We start from the raw sequence: 18,688 nt of genomic DNA on the forward strand, positions 1-18,688 counted from the left end.
TAAAACTTATATAGTAAGCCCCAAATTACGCACATGATAAGTGTAAACTTGTCTCGGAAGAGTCACTTTATAACTCTTCTTCGACAAGATGAGAGACAAATTGTTATATTAATAATAAAAAATAACCAGACCCGGAATCCAACTCGATTACCCGACCTATATAATAAAATTCTAAGGCACGGTACTAAGGGGGGCTTCCTTTTCCTCTCTGCTTCTGGTTCTCTGCTCTTAGAGAATTAAACCACTCAACCCTATCTTCTTTCACAATTGTTGATCCATGCATCAACACCTTTTACTAAATAAATTATCACTTAAAATTGCATCTATCATGTTATCAATTATTTGTGATTTATCATCGAATCACATAAAGTTGCATATGACTTACTTTATTACGCATATATTTATTTGAATATTTAACTCAATCACATAAATTATATGAAAATTTTTAATCGATTTGATTTGACTCAGACGGATACTTATCTTTTATTTTTTACCTTAGATCGAGTTCAATATGAACCCTAATATGTGACGCTGGAAGGTGAGTTTTGTTTACCTGATATGTATGGAGTGATTAAGAAGATGAGCACAATGACAGGGTCCTTGAGAACATGGTTAATGAGCACAAAAAAAAAAAAAAAGATGAAGATGAAGGATGCTACAGGCAACAATAAATAAGATTTGATTGATATTTTACTTAAGATTTAGCAATAACGAGATCTTGAGTTTTTAATGGAGAATGATAACATAAAAGCAATCATATCGAGTTAATGAGATTTATGTTTGATATATTGACCACGAATAAATTTATATACGATTAATAAATTAAATGACGACACATCATTTGAAATGAAAAAATAATTTTACTAATTTTAAATGATGAATTTTCATTGTATAAATTATCGTTTTAAATATTAACTCTCAATTTAAACTTCAATTTCCAATTCATTATAATTTTATTATTATAGGTGATTTTGATGTTTGGAAATTTTAAATTTATTTTTAACATAATTTAATAATCATCTTATTTTGTAATATTATTAACTATAATTATTTCTATCTGAAGTAATTGGTAATATTTATCGTGTAAAAAATGTCTTGAAAATTATTTTTTCAATTATAGTTAAATTTCAAACAAAAGATTTCATTTACAGAACAATAAAAAATTTTAAAATATTAATTCTGTTAAATAGTAAATGTTAACTTATTCCAATTTAATTGTTAACACCATTTTTTGACAAAAACGGGGTCGACTTGGGTTTTGAAAAATAAAAACGAAAGTGGGAGTCGTCACCAATCCTTTTTGATGAGGTGTGATCGGATCACCTTAAAAAGTGGTTGTTTTTAATAAACGATTTGATTTTATTAAAACAACGATTTTGGTCCACGAAATTCAGAAAAACAGGTTCGGGAGTCGGTTACGTACGAGGAAGGATTAGCACCCTCGTAACGCCCAAAATTGGTACCTAGTTGATTAATTAATGTCTTAGAGTCAAAGATTGAAAACTATAAAGAGTTTTAAAATACGATCCTTTGTTTAAAAAAAAACTTGTATAAATCAAATTACATGTTAATACCCTCTCATTTCGGAGAGAGAAAATGTCATACCCAATTAGTTAGGGCATGATATTTCACCTTCTCAAAAATGAGCTTGTCCAAAAACTCGTACAAATAAAATTTAAAAGGGTATTCAATTGCTTAAGTTAGATTAAAAAATCGTGGCCCAATACATTAGGGCACAATTTCTCAAAATTCTAAACATTGAATATTGCCTTTATTTATTTTTTTTAAAAAATCCTCATTTCGAGAAAACAACGTGTTATATCCAATGCGTTAGGACACAACGTGTCGAATTCTCGAAAATGAGCTTTTATGTTTTTTTTTAAAAAAAAGTAATCTCGATTATTTAGATTCAATGAAAGAAATCGGAACCCAATACGTTAGGGCTCGATTCTCTCGAAAATCCTAAATACCGAGTATTACTTATATTTTTAAATTTTTTTTTAATCTGGGTAAAAATTGACGTAATGGAATGACAATTATGATGATGTAAGTAAAATAATAAAAGCAAGGTCTACAAAATAAAATAAATACAAGGACAAACTAATATAGTACACAATAGCAAACGTATAAGCAATAAAATTAAAACATTCATTCTAAATAACGTAAATACGAATAAAGAAATAAATAAAGAAAATTATGAAAATGTAAAAAATATATATGTATATACACAAAATCATAGAAATGTAAAAATATACATATATGTGTATCTTTTAAAATTTTTATATAAAAAAAAAGTAAGTAAGCAAATGCATACATATACGTGCATAGAAATATGCATATATATATAAATTATAAAAGGTACACAAAAGTACATTTTTATATACATGTATTTATAAAAAAAATAAGTGCGTATATAGATATATGTAAATGTGCATATGTAAACATATATATGTTGTAAAAATATCTAATATAAAAATATAAACATACATGAGTCATAAAACATAGAAAACATCTACAAGAAAATGTATATTTTAAAAGCATAAAAAATGTATAGGTATATATATTTATGGAGATAGGATATGGGTATAGATATATAGATATATAAGTTATAAAATATGAAGAGTATATAAGCATGTACATGTATATAGTAAGGCTTAGAATCAAAAGATATGCATGAGCACATGGTAATAATAATAATAATAATAATAGTTATATTAATGATATTGTATGAAAGTAATAACAATAATAAAACAATTAATTTGATGAACAATTAATTAAAATAACAAATGGGGGACTAATTTGAAATTAAACAAAGTCTATGGGCCAAAATCAGAAATGGAAACAAAGAAAAGGGTTAACTTGAAACCCGCGAAAGGAGGGCGACCAAAAGGCAATATTCCCACATTGATCAAACGGTGCCGTTCTGGTAAGGCCGTGCGTATGGTCTCTGGACCAGATTGAAACAAAAGCCAAAACTTGGTGGCCAAAATCAAATAAAACAAAGGACCATATTGGTACAAAATGCAAAGGCGGAGGGATCTATTGTGCAAATAGCCCCTCAGGTGAAAAACACGCGGATCCCTTTGCTGGAACGGGTCGGGTTTTCGGTTTTTAGGTAAAACGGCGTCGTTTTGGTCCTCAATGCTCAAGCCCAAAACGGCGCCGTATTGTAGCCAGTATAAATGTCAAAAAAAGAAAAAAAAAACAATCTCCCCACTCTATTTTTTAGAAAAATAGAGAACTCTCTCTTTGTTCTCTCCACTCCTTCCCCATCCGGCAACGCCACCGGCCACCAGCACCCCGGCTCCGCCGTGGGCGGTGGTCAGAGTGATAAAAATGGTTTTTGAACCCCATTTCAAAAGCTGAAAGAAGGCCGAGCCTTTATAGACCGAAGGCCAAAGGGAAAGATCTCTGCGCCCTCTCTCGGTCCGTGTAAGGCGACAGAGAACCACCCTCCGACAGTGCGGTCACAGGGCGTCTCCGGTGTGTCTTTCTTCCCCCTTTTATTTACTACTTTTGTTTACATATATGAGTAAAAAAACGAAGGAAAGAAAAAGAGGAAATAGATCTATAAAATTGAAAAGAAAAATATATCACCTTGAATGTTTTTCTTGCTTTTTTTTATTTCTTTCTGCTAATATGTGTGTGTGTGTGTTTTTTTTTTTACAAAAATCAAAAGAATAAGAAAGTTACATTTTTCTTCGGCTTTGATAGCTGATTGCTACTGCTATTGATGTCCTTTGCTTGTTTTCTTATTTGCAGGTGGTTGATGGGCACAAGTGGGGCAATGGGACATCCGGCAGTGGCCGAAGCTGCTGGTGATGCGACAGGAGTGCGGCGGCCAGGAGCTAGGGTTTCAGAAAAGCTGAAACCCTAGTTTGACTTTGGTTTCTGTGTTTGGGTTTGTTTGGCCTTGGGTGTTGGGTTTGATTGGGGTTGTGGTGTAATAGGTTGGTATTGGTTTTGCTGGTATAGGCCCGGGCTAAAATTGGGCTTGTACATTAATCTTATTTAATTATTTTAATAATACATGGACTAAATTAATCCATTTCATAATAGAAGGTCGAATTTGATTAAATTCTTATAATAGAGAGACTATTCAAGTACATTTACATTTTTCCCCTCTATTCGAGCCTTGTTAAAATAAATGAAACTTCAATCAAATTAAAGGTTTTATACGATAATCAAATGCATAAGGATATTTTTTTAAAATAATTGCCTCGACATTTTAATAAAATAGTTAATAATATTATGAGTTTAAACTAATTAATAAAATTATAATATTATGAAATTAAAATCAAATCTGGAATTAATCACAACCTTGAACTATTATTATATGATTAATTGATCTCCAAACTTGAAGTTTAATGACATTTTTGGAATAGGGGTGAGTAAAATTTAAAAAAAATCAAAAAAAATTGAATCTCAAGTTAATTGGATCAAGTTATTCAAATTATTTGAGTTTCAAGATCAAATCGAATTAAATTTTACAATTTGAATTACATGAATAATTTGAATAATAGATTGGTATAAATATTTTTTGGTTCCTGTCAAGCTTGAAAATGAGCAAATTGATCTCTCTCAACAAAAATTACAAAAAAAAAATTAAATAATTTTCAAATTTTCAAATATTTATAAAAATTTCAAAAAATAAATATATAAAAAATATATAAAGAAAGTTAAAAATTAAAAATTTTCTAGAATAATAATTTTGGAATCTAAATAAGTTAATTAATTATTCAAATTTATCATACTAAAGTATTTTATTATTATTTTGCTTTGAATTTTTTTCAAATATTTATTGTTTCAATTTTATGTGCTCTAACATGGAATTAGTTATACTGTAATAAGATTTTAATTTGACATGTTTAATTTTTTAATTTAACTTGAATAATTTCACTCGATTCGATTCGACTCGATTCGAAAAAATTTTAAATCGAGTTAGAATGCTAAAATAGAACTCGTCAACTCAATTAATTTAAAAAATTTTCACTCGATTCGATTGAATACTCACCCCTACTTTGAAACAGAAAGTGAGACATGATGCAGCAACATTACACTGGGCCATGTCTGAAATAGTGAAAAACGATCATGTAATGAAAAGGGCTAAGTAACTAAAGCAAGGATCCATGAACTGAAATTCTGGAGATCAATAGTGAAAGAAACCTCAAGGTTACACCCACTTGTTCCGTTGAACATCAGACAAAATATTGAGAATTGTGTGTAGGGGTGAGCAAAATTCGATTCGATTCGAAAAATTCGATAAAAAATTTAAATTTTGAATTAAATAGTTCGAGTTATTTGAGTTAATCAAGTTATTTGGATTAACTCGTATAAAAAAATTAAGTTTTTCGGTTTAACTCGAATATGAATTACACAATTCGAGTTATCCGAAAATTCGTAAATCTGAATAAGAAAAGACAAAACTACGTGTTTTTATAAATGTTTATTTTTTAAAAAAGTTAAAATTCAAAATAATTAAGTTAAAAGGCAAAACTACGTTGTTTTGATAAATGTTTACTCATTAAGTTAAAAGGCAAAATCATTATATTGTTCATGTAGTTAAATAATCTTGTAATTTATCTACTAGTTAAATAACCGGTCCATCTAAATGCAACATTAAGTATAAATAATAGAATTCGTTAACTCGACTCGATTTGACTCGAAAATTTTTAACTCGATTCGATTCGATTCGAAAAAAAATTCAAATTGAGTTTGATTGCTAAAATAGGATTTGTCAACTCGACTAATTTAAAATTTTTTTACTCAATTAGACTCGACTTGATTAAATACTCACCCTTAACTGTGTGATCAATGGCTATGGCATCCCTTCAAAGTCCAATGTTCTCATTTAATGCATGGCCATATAAAGGGATCCTTGTTGTTGGGGAATAGGTGAAGTGTTTTGGCTGAGAGCAGCTCTATTGGTGGTTTTAATGGAGGAAAGCTTGAGTACATGCATATGTATATACCATTTGGTGGTGGGGAAGCCAAAAAAATTGTTAAAAGGAAGAATGATTTGGTCTTATTCTCGTACCTTATTCTTTTTCATCCAACTAATAGGGTTCTGTAGAGGTCTTTGTACTATAGCATGGAATGCATTTTTGGTTTCTACAAGTAAAATATTCTCTTACGTTAGAAATACATGCAAAATGATCATTTCTATACCAATTGAAGGGAAAAAACAGTTATTAGTTTTATGAGGTGGAATTAATTAAATGATGTGGCATTCATGTAAGATATGACTGAGTTGTTCACTTTTATCTTTTGTACCTTAATTCTGACTATTACATTTATCCTGTCCTTTTTCTTTTTATTTTGAATGTAACAACTTAAAGTGCTTACATCAAACTATTAAAAGTAAAAGAAGCCATTTGCTTTATCTAAACCTAAGTATTGTAAAATCTCCTTAGGAATCTCCTAAAAAATTTGGACACCTTCCTTATTATCAAAAATCAATTTGGCGATCCCATCGGCAACTTGATTATTCTTCCTGGGAGCATACTTGAGAAACCACAATCTTCCATATTTTAATATATGTTTGGTTATTCTAACCAAGGCTGAATTTGCATCCGTTGATTGCCCATCTTCAATGACTTTAATCATTTCCATGCTATCCGTATGAATCAACACTCTCTCATATCTTCATTTGTTTAAAGTAGTTAACCCATCCAAAAGACACATCCCTTAAGTAATGGTTATAACCAAGAATCTAATCCCCAACCTAATCTTACAACACTCTCCTAACCAATGCCAATTCCCCGATTTCATATCTTATTCATCGATTAAATACATACAGCTACAATCGAGTAAATGAATATGCCACCTCATATATTAAACTTATGCTGTATCATTTAATTGAGTTAATCTCATAAAGTTAACAACTTTTTATCAACTATTACCAAAAATATGATCTTGTTAATTTATCTACCTACAAGGATCTTTATGTTTATTTTTAAAAGTATAAAAACTAAATGCATTCTTCATTATGGTACAGGGACCGATATAGTATTTTTACCAATAATTCCCTAATGGAAAATTGGAAATTTGCTTGGTTGTATATTAATAAAATCAAAAAAAAAAAGTCATTTGTGAATCCAAGGCTTGGTTCAGAATCGAATCTCAACATTGTATCTTCATATTTTTATTTTTATTTCTTTGTCCCCCGATTTATTTGCATTTTAGCATTTGCAGGGACTTCCATTTTTCAAATAATTGTTGGAAACTGAAAATTGGATCAATTAAACTACTAATATATCCTTCTTTCCTTGATAGTTGATCCCAAAGCAAAGATGCTTTTCAACCAAGGTTGACTGCGCTAAATGTTTTTAAGTTTTAAAATATTATAGTTGAGTCCTTAAAATATTAGTATTACATCAATTACGTCCTTATGCCAATTTAGCTTATCAGCATGGGTTGCAAGGGCAACATTAGAGGAGGACAAGCAGGGCCTTGGTCCCTCCAAAGTGAAAAATTGCTCTTTTATTTCCTTTAAAAACAATAAAATTTTAAATTAATTTAATTGTAAAATTTTATGACCCTTCTAAAATTTAAAATTGAATTGTTTATAGTTTAATTTCTCAAGATATTGTAAAATTTTATGTTTATATAGTGATAAATTTACATTTTAGCTCTCTCAACAATTTATAATTCAAATCCAGCCCTCCCTCAGGAAATTATTTCTAGCTTCGTCATTGCTTGGTCAAATTATAAACATATGTTTAACATCATCTTTGGTATGACGTGTTAAAAAAAAAAGCCCTCTTAAATTTTAATGTTATTTTTTAAAATACATGAAATATGGACTGATATTGATGGTTAAACCGGCGAAAAGACCTAATTAATATAAGACTAGTATTTTGAAGATTAGGTTAAAACATTTTTGAAATGTAGGACCAATTTAAAATCTCAAGATAAATTGGGGGATAGTTTAGTGAATTGAACAATTTCAACTATTCCAAGTTTGCTTTGGTGGTTGGAGCCGGCAGTCCGCAGTAGCATCTTTGGTTTCATCAACTGCAAATTTGTTGACAAGGAGATTTTATTTAACAGCTAGTCATAGTTTTGCTTGGTAGCGTAGAAAATAGGAAACTACAACTTGATATTTTCTGACTCCAAGTTTTACTTATTAACGTTTATAGTTTTTTTGTTAATATAATTTTTAATTAAATTTAGCTCTTAATCTTTTAAAAAGAGTTAGATTTAATTATTATTATTTTTAAAAAGAGTTAAATTAAATTTTTTAATAAAAATATTAATTAAAAAATTAAAATTTTAAATACAGCAACTCCTGTAGCAGTCAAAGTGCATTTCATGCTTCTTCTTTTTTAATTTTTATGAAAATTTTATAATTTTTTTGAGTCGAGATTTTCTTTTGAAATTTTTTCATAATTTTAAATTATTTGTTGACGTGGTATATAAGATAACTATTGTCATGTCAGATTGTTCACGTGGATTGACACGCGGGTTGTCGTGTCAATTTCATTAAAAAATTAATGTTTTAGTCAACATAATTTTAAAAAAAGTAATTTAACTCTTTTTAAACGTTTAATGCTCAAATTTAGTTAAAATAAAAAGAAGCAAGTGTTGAATTGATAGAAAATACAAACATTGAGGGCTAAATTTGTTATTGTACCTTTTTAAAAAAACCAAATTTTTATTCAGGGTCAATAGAAATGAGAGTTTAGAACTATTAATGGGTTGGTTAGGGTCAAGCCTCCACTAGGTTCCAAATTTTTTTTATTTTACTGTTGGCAAATTTATAAAATATTTTATATTAATATTTATATATTTTTATAATAAATTAAATTTTAAAAATATTTTTTATTTAAATTAAATGTCAAATCAGGTTAGCTTGAGATATAAAAATCTTCATCTAAGTCCGAATTTAGTCATGTCAGGCCTATCGGATCAGGTGAGCTTCCCGGCCCATAAATAAGTCTAATGAAAGTTAATTAAGCTTCGTTCTCTCCAAATTTTTGAAAAAAATTCTTAAAACTTAATGTTTAATTAAATTGACATGTTCTTTTTAAGATTTATACCTTCATATATATATTTTCATGATAAAATACCATGAAAGGCAAGTAATCTTTTAAGATTATAACATAAATCCCATACGTTAAAATTAATAAATTATGTCATTAATTATATATTAATCCATAGAAAAAGAGAGGTCCTTTGGATTTTCCTTGGTTCACACGTGAATTAACTTCCTCTTTTCTTTTTCTTTTTTGCAGTATATAGTAAAATCGTCAATTTTAATAGAAGATTTTAATCACGTTAATAATTGAATTTAAAATTTTAAAATTTAAAAATAGAGGGATTAAATTTTTAAAAATAAAAGTATAAAGATTAAATTACAAATATACAAATAGTGCAAAAACTCAACTATATTTTAATATTTTAATATTTACTTTATAATTTAATTAAAAATCATTAATAATTAACCGAACATGAAGCAGGATAAAATATGTATAAGTTAGTATTAAGGGTTTTTACTTAGATAATACAAAAAAAAATGATATTGTGACATGTTATAAATTATTTACGAGAATGATATGTTTTCTATAATAAAATTAGGTGTTTGTCAACCTGTCGATGGCATCACCTATAAAATATAATATTTTAATAAAATAAATAAAATAATAATTTAAAAGCAATACTTTAATCTAAAAAAGGGTGACGCCAGATGCCCATTTTTCTTATTGACTTTTTCCCTTTTTTTTTTAATTTGGGATGGTTGTGGTATTATTTTGAATTTCATACCTCTATTTTATAGAAATTAGAAATAAATCCATTTATTTTAATTTATTATAATTTAATCTTTGTAGGTTTTCAAATTTGATTAACTTTTTAAATTCGAAAACTTACAAAGGCCAAATTATGATAAATTAAAATAATAGTTAAAATCGAAAACTTAGATTAAATTATGATAAGTTAAAAGAAATGGACTAACTTCTAATTTTCATAAAATAAAGATATAAAATTTAAAATTACACCACAATCACCTTAAATTAAAAAAAATGTAAAAAAATAGGAAGAGTAGTGCGGCCTGATATTTTGGGTCACCCTTTTTTTAGATTAAAATATTATTTTTTAGATTTATTTTTATTAAAATATTGTTTTTTATAAGTAATAGGATATTATTCTCCTAAATAATTTATAACTCTTTTCTTTTTAGACATTGTCCGTGAGATCCTATATTTTCACATGTACAGATCTGAATTTTGAAGAATAGATTGAGAGTATGGACAATTCAACCTACAAGAACAAAAAATCCACCAATTTGAATTTTACAAAAGATGGATAGATGGTGACCCAGACATTGGGACCACTAGGGGAAGATAATGGAAAATTTCTTTATTCCTGTGTTTACTCCCTGGAAGACAAGTTTCTGACTACAGAATCCCCAAAGTTTGCATCGCATGGTGTGCTGAATTGCTGACGACCATGTTTTTGGCCTTCTCTCTTCTTTGATCACCCTCCACCAAATGGCATATAATGTGAACGTGACTCAGCTGCATAAACCATCGTTGAAAAATGTTCAGTTCAGTCCTCAAACTATGACTTGCATTTCAAATTCATCTCCAAAGTCCAAACTATAAACACTTGAATCTACGTCTTAGAAAAAGTAGTTCTCTTAAAATTTATTGATTTTCTTTTTAAAAACACATTAAATGTAAGCTATTCAATCTATAGTTACATAGGTTTTTACAATTTGATAAAAATATTTTAAATATATTTTATGTCATATCCGAATAAATATTTATTATTAAGAGTGATAACTACACAGGCAAAAGAATCTTATTGTGATAATCTGAGAACCCAGTAACTATTTGAGGTATGTGGATCAATTTAAAATTTTAGCAATAATTTAGGAATATTAGTTGAAATTAAGTCCTTCGATCTGTCCCTAGTTCCTGCTGCTGATTAGTATTTTCTTATTTGTGGAAAACTGACAATAAAGTTAAAAACAGACTTTGATAATTGATGCTATATTTTATATTTTCAGTCAAAAATCACGTCTTTCCCCGAAGGCCACTCCAACTTCCTTCTTTACGTCTTTTTCTGAGGTTCAGTGCGTTTCCCTTCTGCTCTCTCCGCCTCCAATCTTGCTCACCACGCATTTCTCTTCTCCAAGTATTTTTCTTGGTCTTTCTTTTTTAGTCTCATTTGTATATAAACACAAAGCCAGAAGCCTTCAAACACTTGAAACCAATCAAAACTTGTATCCAAACACACAAAACCCAAGTTTTTTCTTCAGCCAAAGCTCCAAAAAAGATGGAACTTTTTGCTTCACAATCATCTTTACTAATGAGTTTAGCTACTAGTTTTGATTTTCTACTAAAACCCATTTTTCTTCATGGGTTTTCTGCTTCATTACACTTAATTCTGTTGCTTTTATTGTTAATCTTGTGGATGGTGAGCAGGATTAAAAAAGTTCGTAGGGAAGGTTCAAAGGAACGACAGATTTTATGGTATAAGCAAACATTAGCTTGTTGTTTTGTTGTTTCAGTTTCCAATGTTGTCTTGTGTTTGTTAAGTTATTTTTATTGGTATACAAATGGTTGGTCTGAGGATAAGTTGGTGAGTCTTATTGATTATGCATTGAAAATACTTGCTTGGGGTGCAACATGTGTTTGCTTGCAATGTCAATTCTCCAATCCTGGTGAACAAAAGAGGTTCCCTGTTGTGTTGAGAATTTGGTGGGGTTTTTACTTTTCAATTTCATGTTATTGTCTTGTTATAGACATTGTTCTCTTCAAAAAACATGTTTCTTTCCCAAGCCAGTATTTAGTATCTGATGTCTTGTCTGTTGTTACTGGTTTGTTTCTATGTATTGTTGGGTTCTTTGTAAGAAATGAGGGTGAAGATACCCTCCTTGAGGAACCCCTTCTAAATGGAGATTCTAGTGTTAGTAATGGTGTAGAGTTGAGTAAGGAAAAAGGGGGTGATACTGTAACCCCATATTCAAATGCTGGTATTTTCAGCGTTCTTACATTTTCTTGGATGGGGCCTCTCATTGCTGCTGGCAATAAGAAACCATTAGACCTTGAGGATATTCCTCAGCTAGATAGCCATGATAGTGTTATTGGGGCTTATCCAAAATTTAAAAACAGGCTTGAATCAGCTGATAGTGAGGGGAATGGTGTTACCTCACTTAAGCTGGTGAAGGCACTGTTCTTTTCAGCTTGGAAAGATATTCTTTGGACAGCTTTGTTTGCTTTTACGTACACGGTGGCTTCATATGTTGGCCCATTCCTCATCGACACTTTCGTTCAGTATCTGAATGGGCAAAGGGAATTTAAGGCTGAGGGCTATCTTCTAGTTGCTGCTTTCTTTGTTGCCAAGCTAGTGGAGTGCTTGTGTCAGAGGCGCTGGTTCTTTAAGTTGCAACAAGTTGGACTTAGGCAGAGGGCTGTATTGGTAGCAGTGATATATAACAAGGGGTTAACCCTTTCGTGCCAGTCGAAGCGCAGCCATACCAGTGGGGAGATCATCAATTTCATGACTGTTGATGCAGAAAGGGTGGGTGACTTTAGTTGGTACATGCATGATCCATGGATGGTAGTTTTGCAAGTTGCTTTGGCCTTGTTGATCTTGTATAAGACCCTAGGGCTTGCATCCATTGCCGCTTTCGTTGCTACTGTACTTGTTATGTTGGCGAATATTCCTTTGGGGAAAATGCTGGAGAAGTTTCAGGATAAGTTAATGGAATCAAAAGATACAAGGATGAAGGCAACATCTGAAATTTTGAGGAATATGAGGATTCTTAAACTGCAGGGGTGGGAAATGAAGTTCCTCTCCAGGATTGTCGGGCTCAGGAGCGTCGAGGAAGGATGGTTAAAACGATTCGTTTATACAAATGCCATGACTGCTTTCGTTTTCTGGGTTGCACCATCCTTTGTGTCTGTAGTCACTTTTGGTGCTTGTATGTTCTTAGGAGTCCCACTTGAGTCAGGGAAGATTCTATCTGCACTCGCAACATTCAGGATTCTTCAGGAGCCAATCTATAACCTTCCTGACACAATCTCAATGATAGTTCAAACAAAGGTGTCACTTGATCGAATTGCTGCCTTCCTCCGGCTCGATGACTTGCAGCCTGATGCTATAGAGAAGCTACCCAGTGGTAGTTCCAATACAGCGATCGAGATTGCTGATGGGAACTTCTCTTGGGATACGTCATCACCTACTGCAACACTAAAAGATATAAACTTGAAAGTTTCCCATGGCATGAGTGTTGCTGTTTGTGGTACGGTCGGCTCTGGCAAGTCAAGTTTACTTTCCTGTCTTTTGGGGGAGTTACCAAAGATATCAGGAACGCTTAAGTTGTGTGGTACAACAGCCTATGTAGCCCAGTCACCTTGGATACAAAGTGGCAAGATTGTAGACAACATATTGTTTGGTAAGGAAATGGACAGAGACAAGTATGACAAAGTGCTTGAAGCTTGTACCCTCAAGAAGGATCTTGAAATTCTCTCTTTCGGTGATCAGACGGTTATAGGCGAGAGGGGAATCAATCTGAGTGGTGGACAAAAGCAAAGAATACAGATTGCTCGTGCTCTATACCAAGATGCCGATATCTATCTGTTTGATGATCCTTTCAGCGCAGTGGATGCTCATACCGGATCTCATTTATTTAAGGTAATGTCTTCTTAATGATCACATGGCATGCATTTAAGAGTCGCTATAGTTAATTTAGTTGAAATAGTTATGTATGAGCTCTGAGTATCTTGTTTACTCTTTTGAATGGCAGGAGGTTTTACTAAAGAATTTGAGATCAAAAACAGTGATTTATGTCACTCATCAAGTTGAGTTTTTACCAGCTGCTGATTTAATTTTGGTAAGCTATTATTTACATTATTTTCAGTGATTTTCATCACATGTCTAAGATTCAAGAAATAATTTACTAACTGGATGCAACTTGTATTTACATATTTGTTAGGTGATGAAAGATGGGAGGATTGTTCAAGCTGGAAAGTATAATGATATTCTCAATTCAGGTACTGATTTTATGGAACTTGTGGGTGCACATAAGAAAGCTTTGTCGGCCCTTGATAGTGTTGAAGCAAGTTCGGTTTCTGAACAAACTACCAGTGAAGGAGAAAGTGATATAGGTACTACTAATGGGAAAGTGCAGAAACAAGAAAACCAAGATAACCAGAACTTTAAAGTAGATGATGTCGGACCAAAAGGACAGCTTGTTCAAGAAGAAGAACGAGAGAAAGGACAAGTCGGGTTTTCGGTGTACTGGAAGTACATCACAACAGCATATGGAGGAGCTCTTGTGCCTTTAATACTGCTTGCTCAGATTCTCTTTCAGATTTTTCAAATAGGCAGCAACTATTGGATGGCTTGGGGATCACCGGTGTCGGCAGACATAAAGCCTCCTGTTGGGAGCTTGACACTAATCATGGTCTATTTGGCTTTGGCCATTGCAAGTGCCATTTGTGTCTTTGCCAGATCCATTGTTCTTCGTATAGCTGGATATAAAACTGCCACTCTTCTCTTTAAAAAGATGCATCTTTGCATTTTCCGAGCTCCTATGTCTTTCTTCGATTCTACACCGAGTGGAAGAATCCTCAACAGAGTAAGCATCTAATGTTTTTCCTGTATGGATACGAAAGATTCAATTTATCTTCATGTTTGTTGGCATTTTTCCCCTTGTTTTTGAAGTATTGTAAACTTTTTTGCTGCCTCTTATAGGCTTCTACAGATCAAAGTGCAGTAGATATGAACATCCCGTATCAAGTTGCCTCATTTGCTTTCTCAGTTATCCAGCTACTTGGAATCATTGCAGTCATGTCTCAAGTTGCTTGGCAGATCTTTGTCATTTTTATTCCAGTGATTGCTACCTGCATTTGGTATCAGGTAACTCTTGCTGAATTGTGGCTAAGCAATGCATGAAATCATGAACTTCTTACAATGCAGCAACATATCTAAAATCTCAAATTCTCTACTTTGTAAAACTCATTTAATCATTGCCTTATTTCTGAACAAAGGAATGCTCATAAACTTGTAATCTCGCAGCAATATTACATATCTTCTGCACGAGAACTTTCGCGGCTGGTTGGAGTATGCAAAGCTCCAGTAATACAGAATTTTGCTGAAACAATTTTAGGAGCAACAACTATAAGGAGCTTTGATCAAGAGAAAAGGTTCCAAGACACAAACATGGTGCTGACTGACTCGTATTCTCGTCCAAAATTCCATGTTGCCGGTGCAATGGAATGGCTGTGCTTCCGCCTGGACTTACTGTCTTCTGTTACTTTTGTCTTCTCTTTATTCTTTTTAATCTCTATACCGGAAGGAATTATCGATCCTGGTAAGTAAATGCAGATTCATATTGGCAGCTTTATTGACTACTAGATAACAAATGTTCTAGGAGAATGATTGTATGCATTTTTCTTTTGTTTAGGTATTGCCGGGTTAGCTGTGACGTATGGACTCAATCTAAATATGTTGCAAGCTTGGGTGGTGTGGAATATTTGCAATATGGAGAATAAAATTATATCTGTTGAGAGAATACTTCAGTACTGTAGTATTCCTAGTGAGCCTGCCCTTGTGGTGGAAACGAATCGCCCAGACCATTGTTGGCCGTACCACGGAGAAGTTCATATTCGTGATTTGCAGGTAAGGGCAGTGTTGTGGTGTTCTATGATTTTGTTTCTAATGGAATTACCGTATTAAATAAACAATGATGGTCTCGATGTAGGTACGATATGCCCCGCACATGCCACTCGTGTTGCAAGGTCTGACCTGCACATTTCCTGGAGGGTTGAAAACCGGTATCGTAGGGAGAACAGGCAGTGGTAAATCAACTCTCATACAAACACTTTTCCGGATCGTTGAACCTGCAGCAGGGCAGATCATAATCGATGGTGTAAACATCTCATCGATCGGGTTGCATGATTTGCGTTCACGACTCAGCATCATCCCTCAAGAGCCTACCATGTTTGAAGGGACTATACGAAGCAACCTGGACCCTCTTGAAGAATACACAGATGAACAGATTTGGGAGGTAGGTTCATTTTAGTTAAACACTGTCTGTTATGATCGGCAATTGAAGTCTAACATCAATCAATATTGTGTTTTAAAGGCATTGGATAAATGCCAACTTGGGGATGGAGTTCGAAACAAGGCCGGCCGGCTCGATTCTTCAGGTTCGATCCTTCTATCTTATAACACACATGAGTTTGTCTTCTTTTGCATAAATTATACTTAGTATGATTATTGTTGTGCAGTTAGTGAGAATGGAGAGAATTGGAGCATGGGGCAAAGGCAGTTGGTGTGCCTTGGGCGTGTTCTATTGAAGAAAAGTAAGATCTTAGTGCTCGACGAAGCTACCGCATCGGTGGATACAGCCACCGACAACCTAATACAGACGACGTTAAGGGAGCACTTCTCCGATTGTACGGTCATAACAATCGCTCACCGAATAACTTCGGTTCTTGATAGCGACATGGTTCTTCTTCTAAGTCATGGTTAGTAGTACAGTATGCTCTGCTCATTAAGATGGATTCTTGGAAGTTCATTTCATTTGAATAGAAAAAAAAACATTTGTTTTTGCAGGACTTATAGAAGAATATGATAGTCCATCAAGTTTGCTGGAAAACAAGTCTTCATCATTTGCACAGCTTGTAGCAGAGTACGCTGTGAGATCAAATTCTGGTTTTTGATAGAAACTGGATTGAATTAGACGATGATGAAAATTTACTAGTGTTAATAATTAGTAATGTTTTTAATTTGTAATTGTGGATATTTTTCATTGTTTTGTGCCATTTTCTTTGGCTCCCAATAAACGATTTTTCTTTTTTTTTGTGGTCCAATTGTTATGTTTTATGTTGCTAAAACTTTTCGTATGTGTTCCATACTTGTATTATACACATGTATATAAACATCAGGGGCGATAGCAGAAAATTTTGTTAGGATGATCGAAATTAAATTGTAATTTTTACAATAGTAAAAAAGTAATTTCGTTATTTTAATAGTCTATATTTTTATAATTTTTTTAAAAATTAAATTAAATTTTTATATATTTTTAAAGGCCTAAAGTATAATTTTATCTTTTCTAATTTAAAATTTTAAAAATTTTAAAACAGCTTGAGGGGCCGAGGCCCCTGCCCTGCTCTAATTTTGCCCCTAATGAAATATAACTTTTAAAGATATTCCAAATTTAAGGAGAAACTTAGAAAAATTTAACATATTTGCATCCAAATCTGAATAAATTGGGAATGTCTAACTTTAGGTTCAATAAACTGCTAAGAAACTTTTCCAACCTTCTTAGTCCAAGGGTAAAAGAGTCTTATACATTAGAAAAATAGTAAAATGACAATTTTTATAATAATTGACAAAAAATTGTTAAATTTTATGAGATGAATTTATTTAAATGATTTGACATTAAATTAAAATATAACATGGTATTTTAAATGGCATAACCGTTCACTCAACTTATTATAGCTTAAATTTTTTAAACAATTGAATTTTACCCGATCCTTCATATCCTATTCATGTCTTAGATGCAATAGTTCCAAGTTTTTTAAACTATAATAGATAGAGTGAAAGTACCGTGTTATGTTTTAAACTAATACCTCATATATTGAAAGGAAGTTAATTCCTTTTGGAGAAGTTTTCTAGGTGTCATTCATTTCGACTCCTCAATAGGCCTTAATTATCCTTAAATCTAGTTAAGGTTTTGTCTCTCGACTCTATAAAGAGCTCAAGTTGAAGATAAGGTTCATTGAACTAGAGCGCCTTGTTGGATCATGTAGTTGATCAAGTAGTAGCATATGTGTCCTTAAATGTCATATAAGGGATAATGACTCAAACAATGCAACATTCATCTCCCTTTCGTAAGTAATCCAATCTAACGAAGCACTTCTACTCTAAAAATCCCACCTTCAACTCATACTTTATTTAGAGTTAGGAGACAAAATTTTAACTCTGACAACCAAAATACAATGTAGATTCTTTTTTTAAGCTGTCTAATATAATTTTACTCGATTTTTGTAAATTCTATTATATTATATTTCACTACCAAAGAAAAAAAAATTGAAGGTTGGTTGAAAGTACCATCAAATGTCGAAATGAAGAGTAAAGAGCAAGCAAATGAAATCCGTGGAAAGTGGTGGAAAAAACCCCCTAAAATTACGATTGTTCGTTTTCAAACTAGAGCTGTCCATGGGCCGGGCCGGGCCCAGAAAAATTTTCGGCCCAACTCTTAGGCCCGGGTCCGGCCCGGCCCGAAATGTGGGCCTGAAATTTGCCCAGACCCGGCCCGGAAAAAAAGAGTAAGCCCGAGCCCGGCCCGGCCCGGCCCGGCCCGATTTTTAATAAACACAAAAAAAATATTTTAAAAATAAAAAAATAAAAAAAATATTTTTAAAGTATTTTAAAAATAAAAAATAAAAATAAAAAATATATATTTATTATATTCGGGCCGGGCCAGGCCGGGCCCAGGCCAAAAAAGTTGAGCCCGAGCCCGGCCCAAAAAAGTTGAGCCCGAGCCCGGCCCAGTTTTAAACGGGCCTCGTTTTTTGCCCAAGCCCATATTTCGGGCCTATATTTTTACCCGAACCCTCCTATATTTCGGGTCGGGCCGTCGGGCCGGGCCGGGCCGCCCGGCCCATGGACAGGTCTATTTCAAAGTTACGCTATTTTCAAATGATTTAATATCTGTTTTGGCCCC

At 32.5% G+C, this 18,688-nt stretch overlaps 1 protein-coding gene across 1 annotated transcript; it reads left to right on the top strand.

Annotated features, from left to right (window-relative positions):
* The first annotated feature begins 10,996 nt into the window (after positions 1–10,996).
* LOC107927206 (ABC transporter C family member 3) lies at positions 10,997–16,815 on the top strand. The gene is made up of 10 exons (XM_041104770.1): positions 10,997–13,644; positions 13,757–13,843; positions 13,946–14,590; positions 14,707–14,871; positions 15,031–15,325; positions 15,419–15,633; positions 15,716–16,021; positions 16,100–16,163; positions 16,245–16,484; positions 16,573–16,815. The coding sequence occupies exons 1-10, from the start codon at positions 11,281–11,283 to the stop codon at positions 16,677–16,679; spliced, it is 4,488 nt and encodes a 1,495-aa protein (XP_040960704.1). The 5' UTR covers positions 10,997–11,280; the 3' UTR covers positions 16,680–16,815.
* Positions 16,816–18,688: the final 1,873 nt, after the last annotated feature.

The sequence above is a fragment of the Gossypium hirsutum genome, chromosome D11, assembly GCF_007990345.1.
Source record: "Gossypium hirsutum isolate 1008001.06 chromosome D11, Gossypium_hirsutum_v2.1, whole genome shotgun sequence".
In the NCBI taxonomy this organism is placed as follows: Eukaryota; Viridiplantae; Streptophyta; class Magnoliopsida; order Malvales; family Malvaceae; genus Gossypium; species Gossypium hirsutum.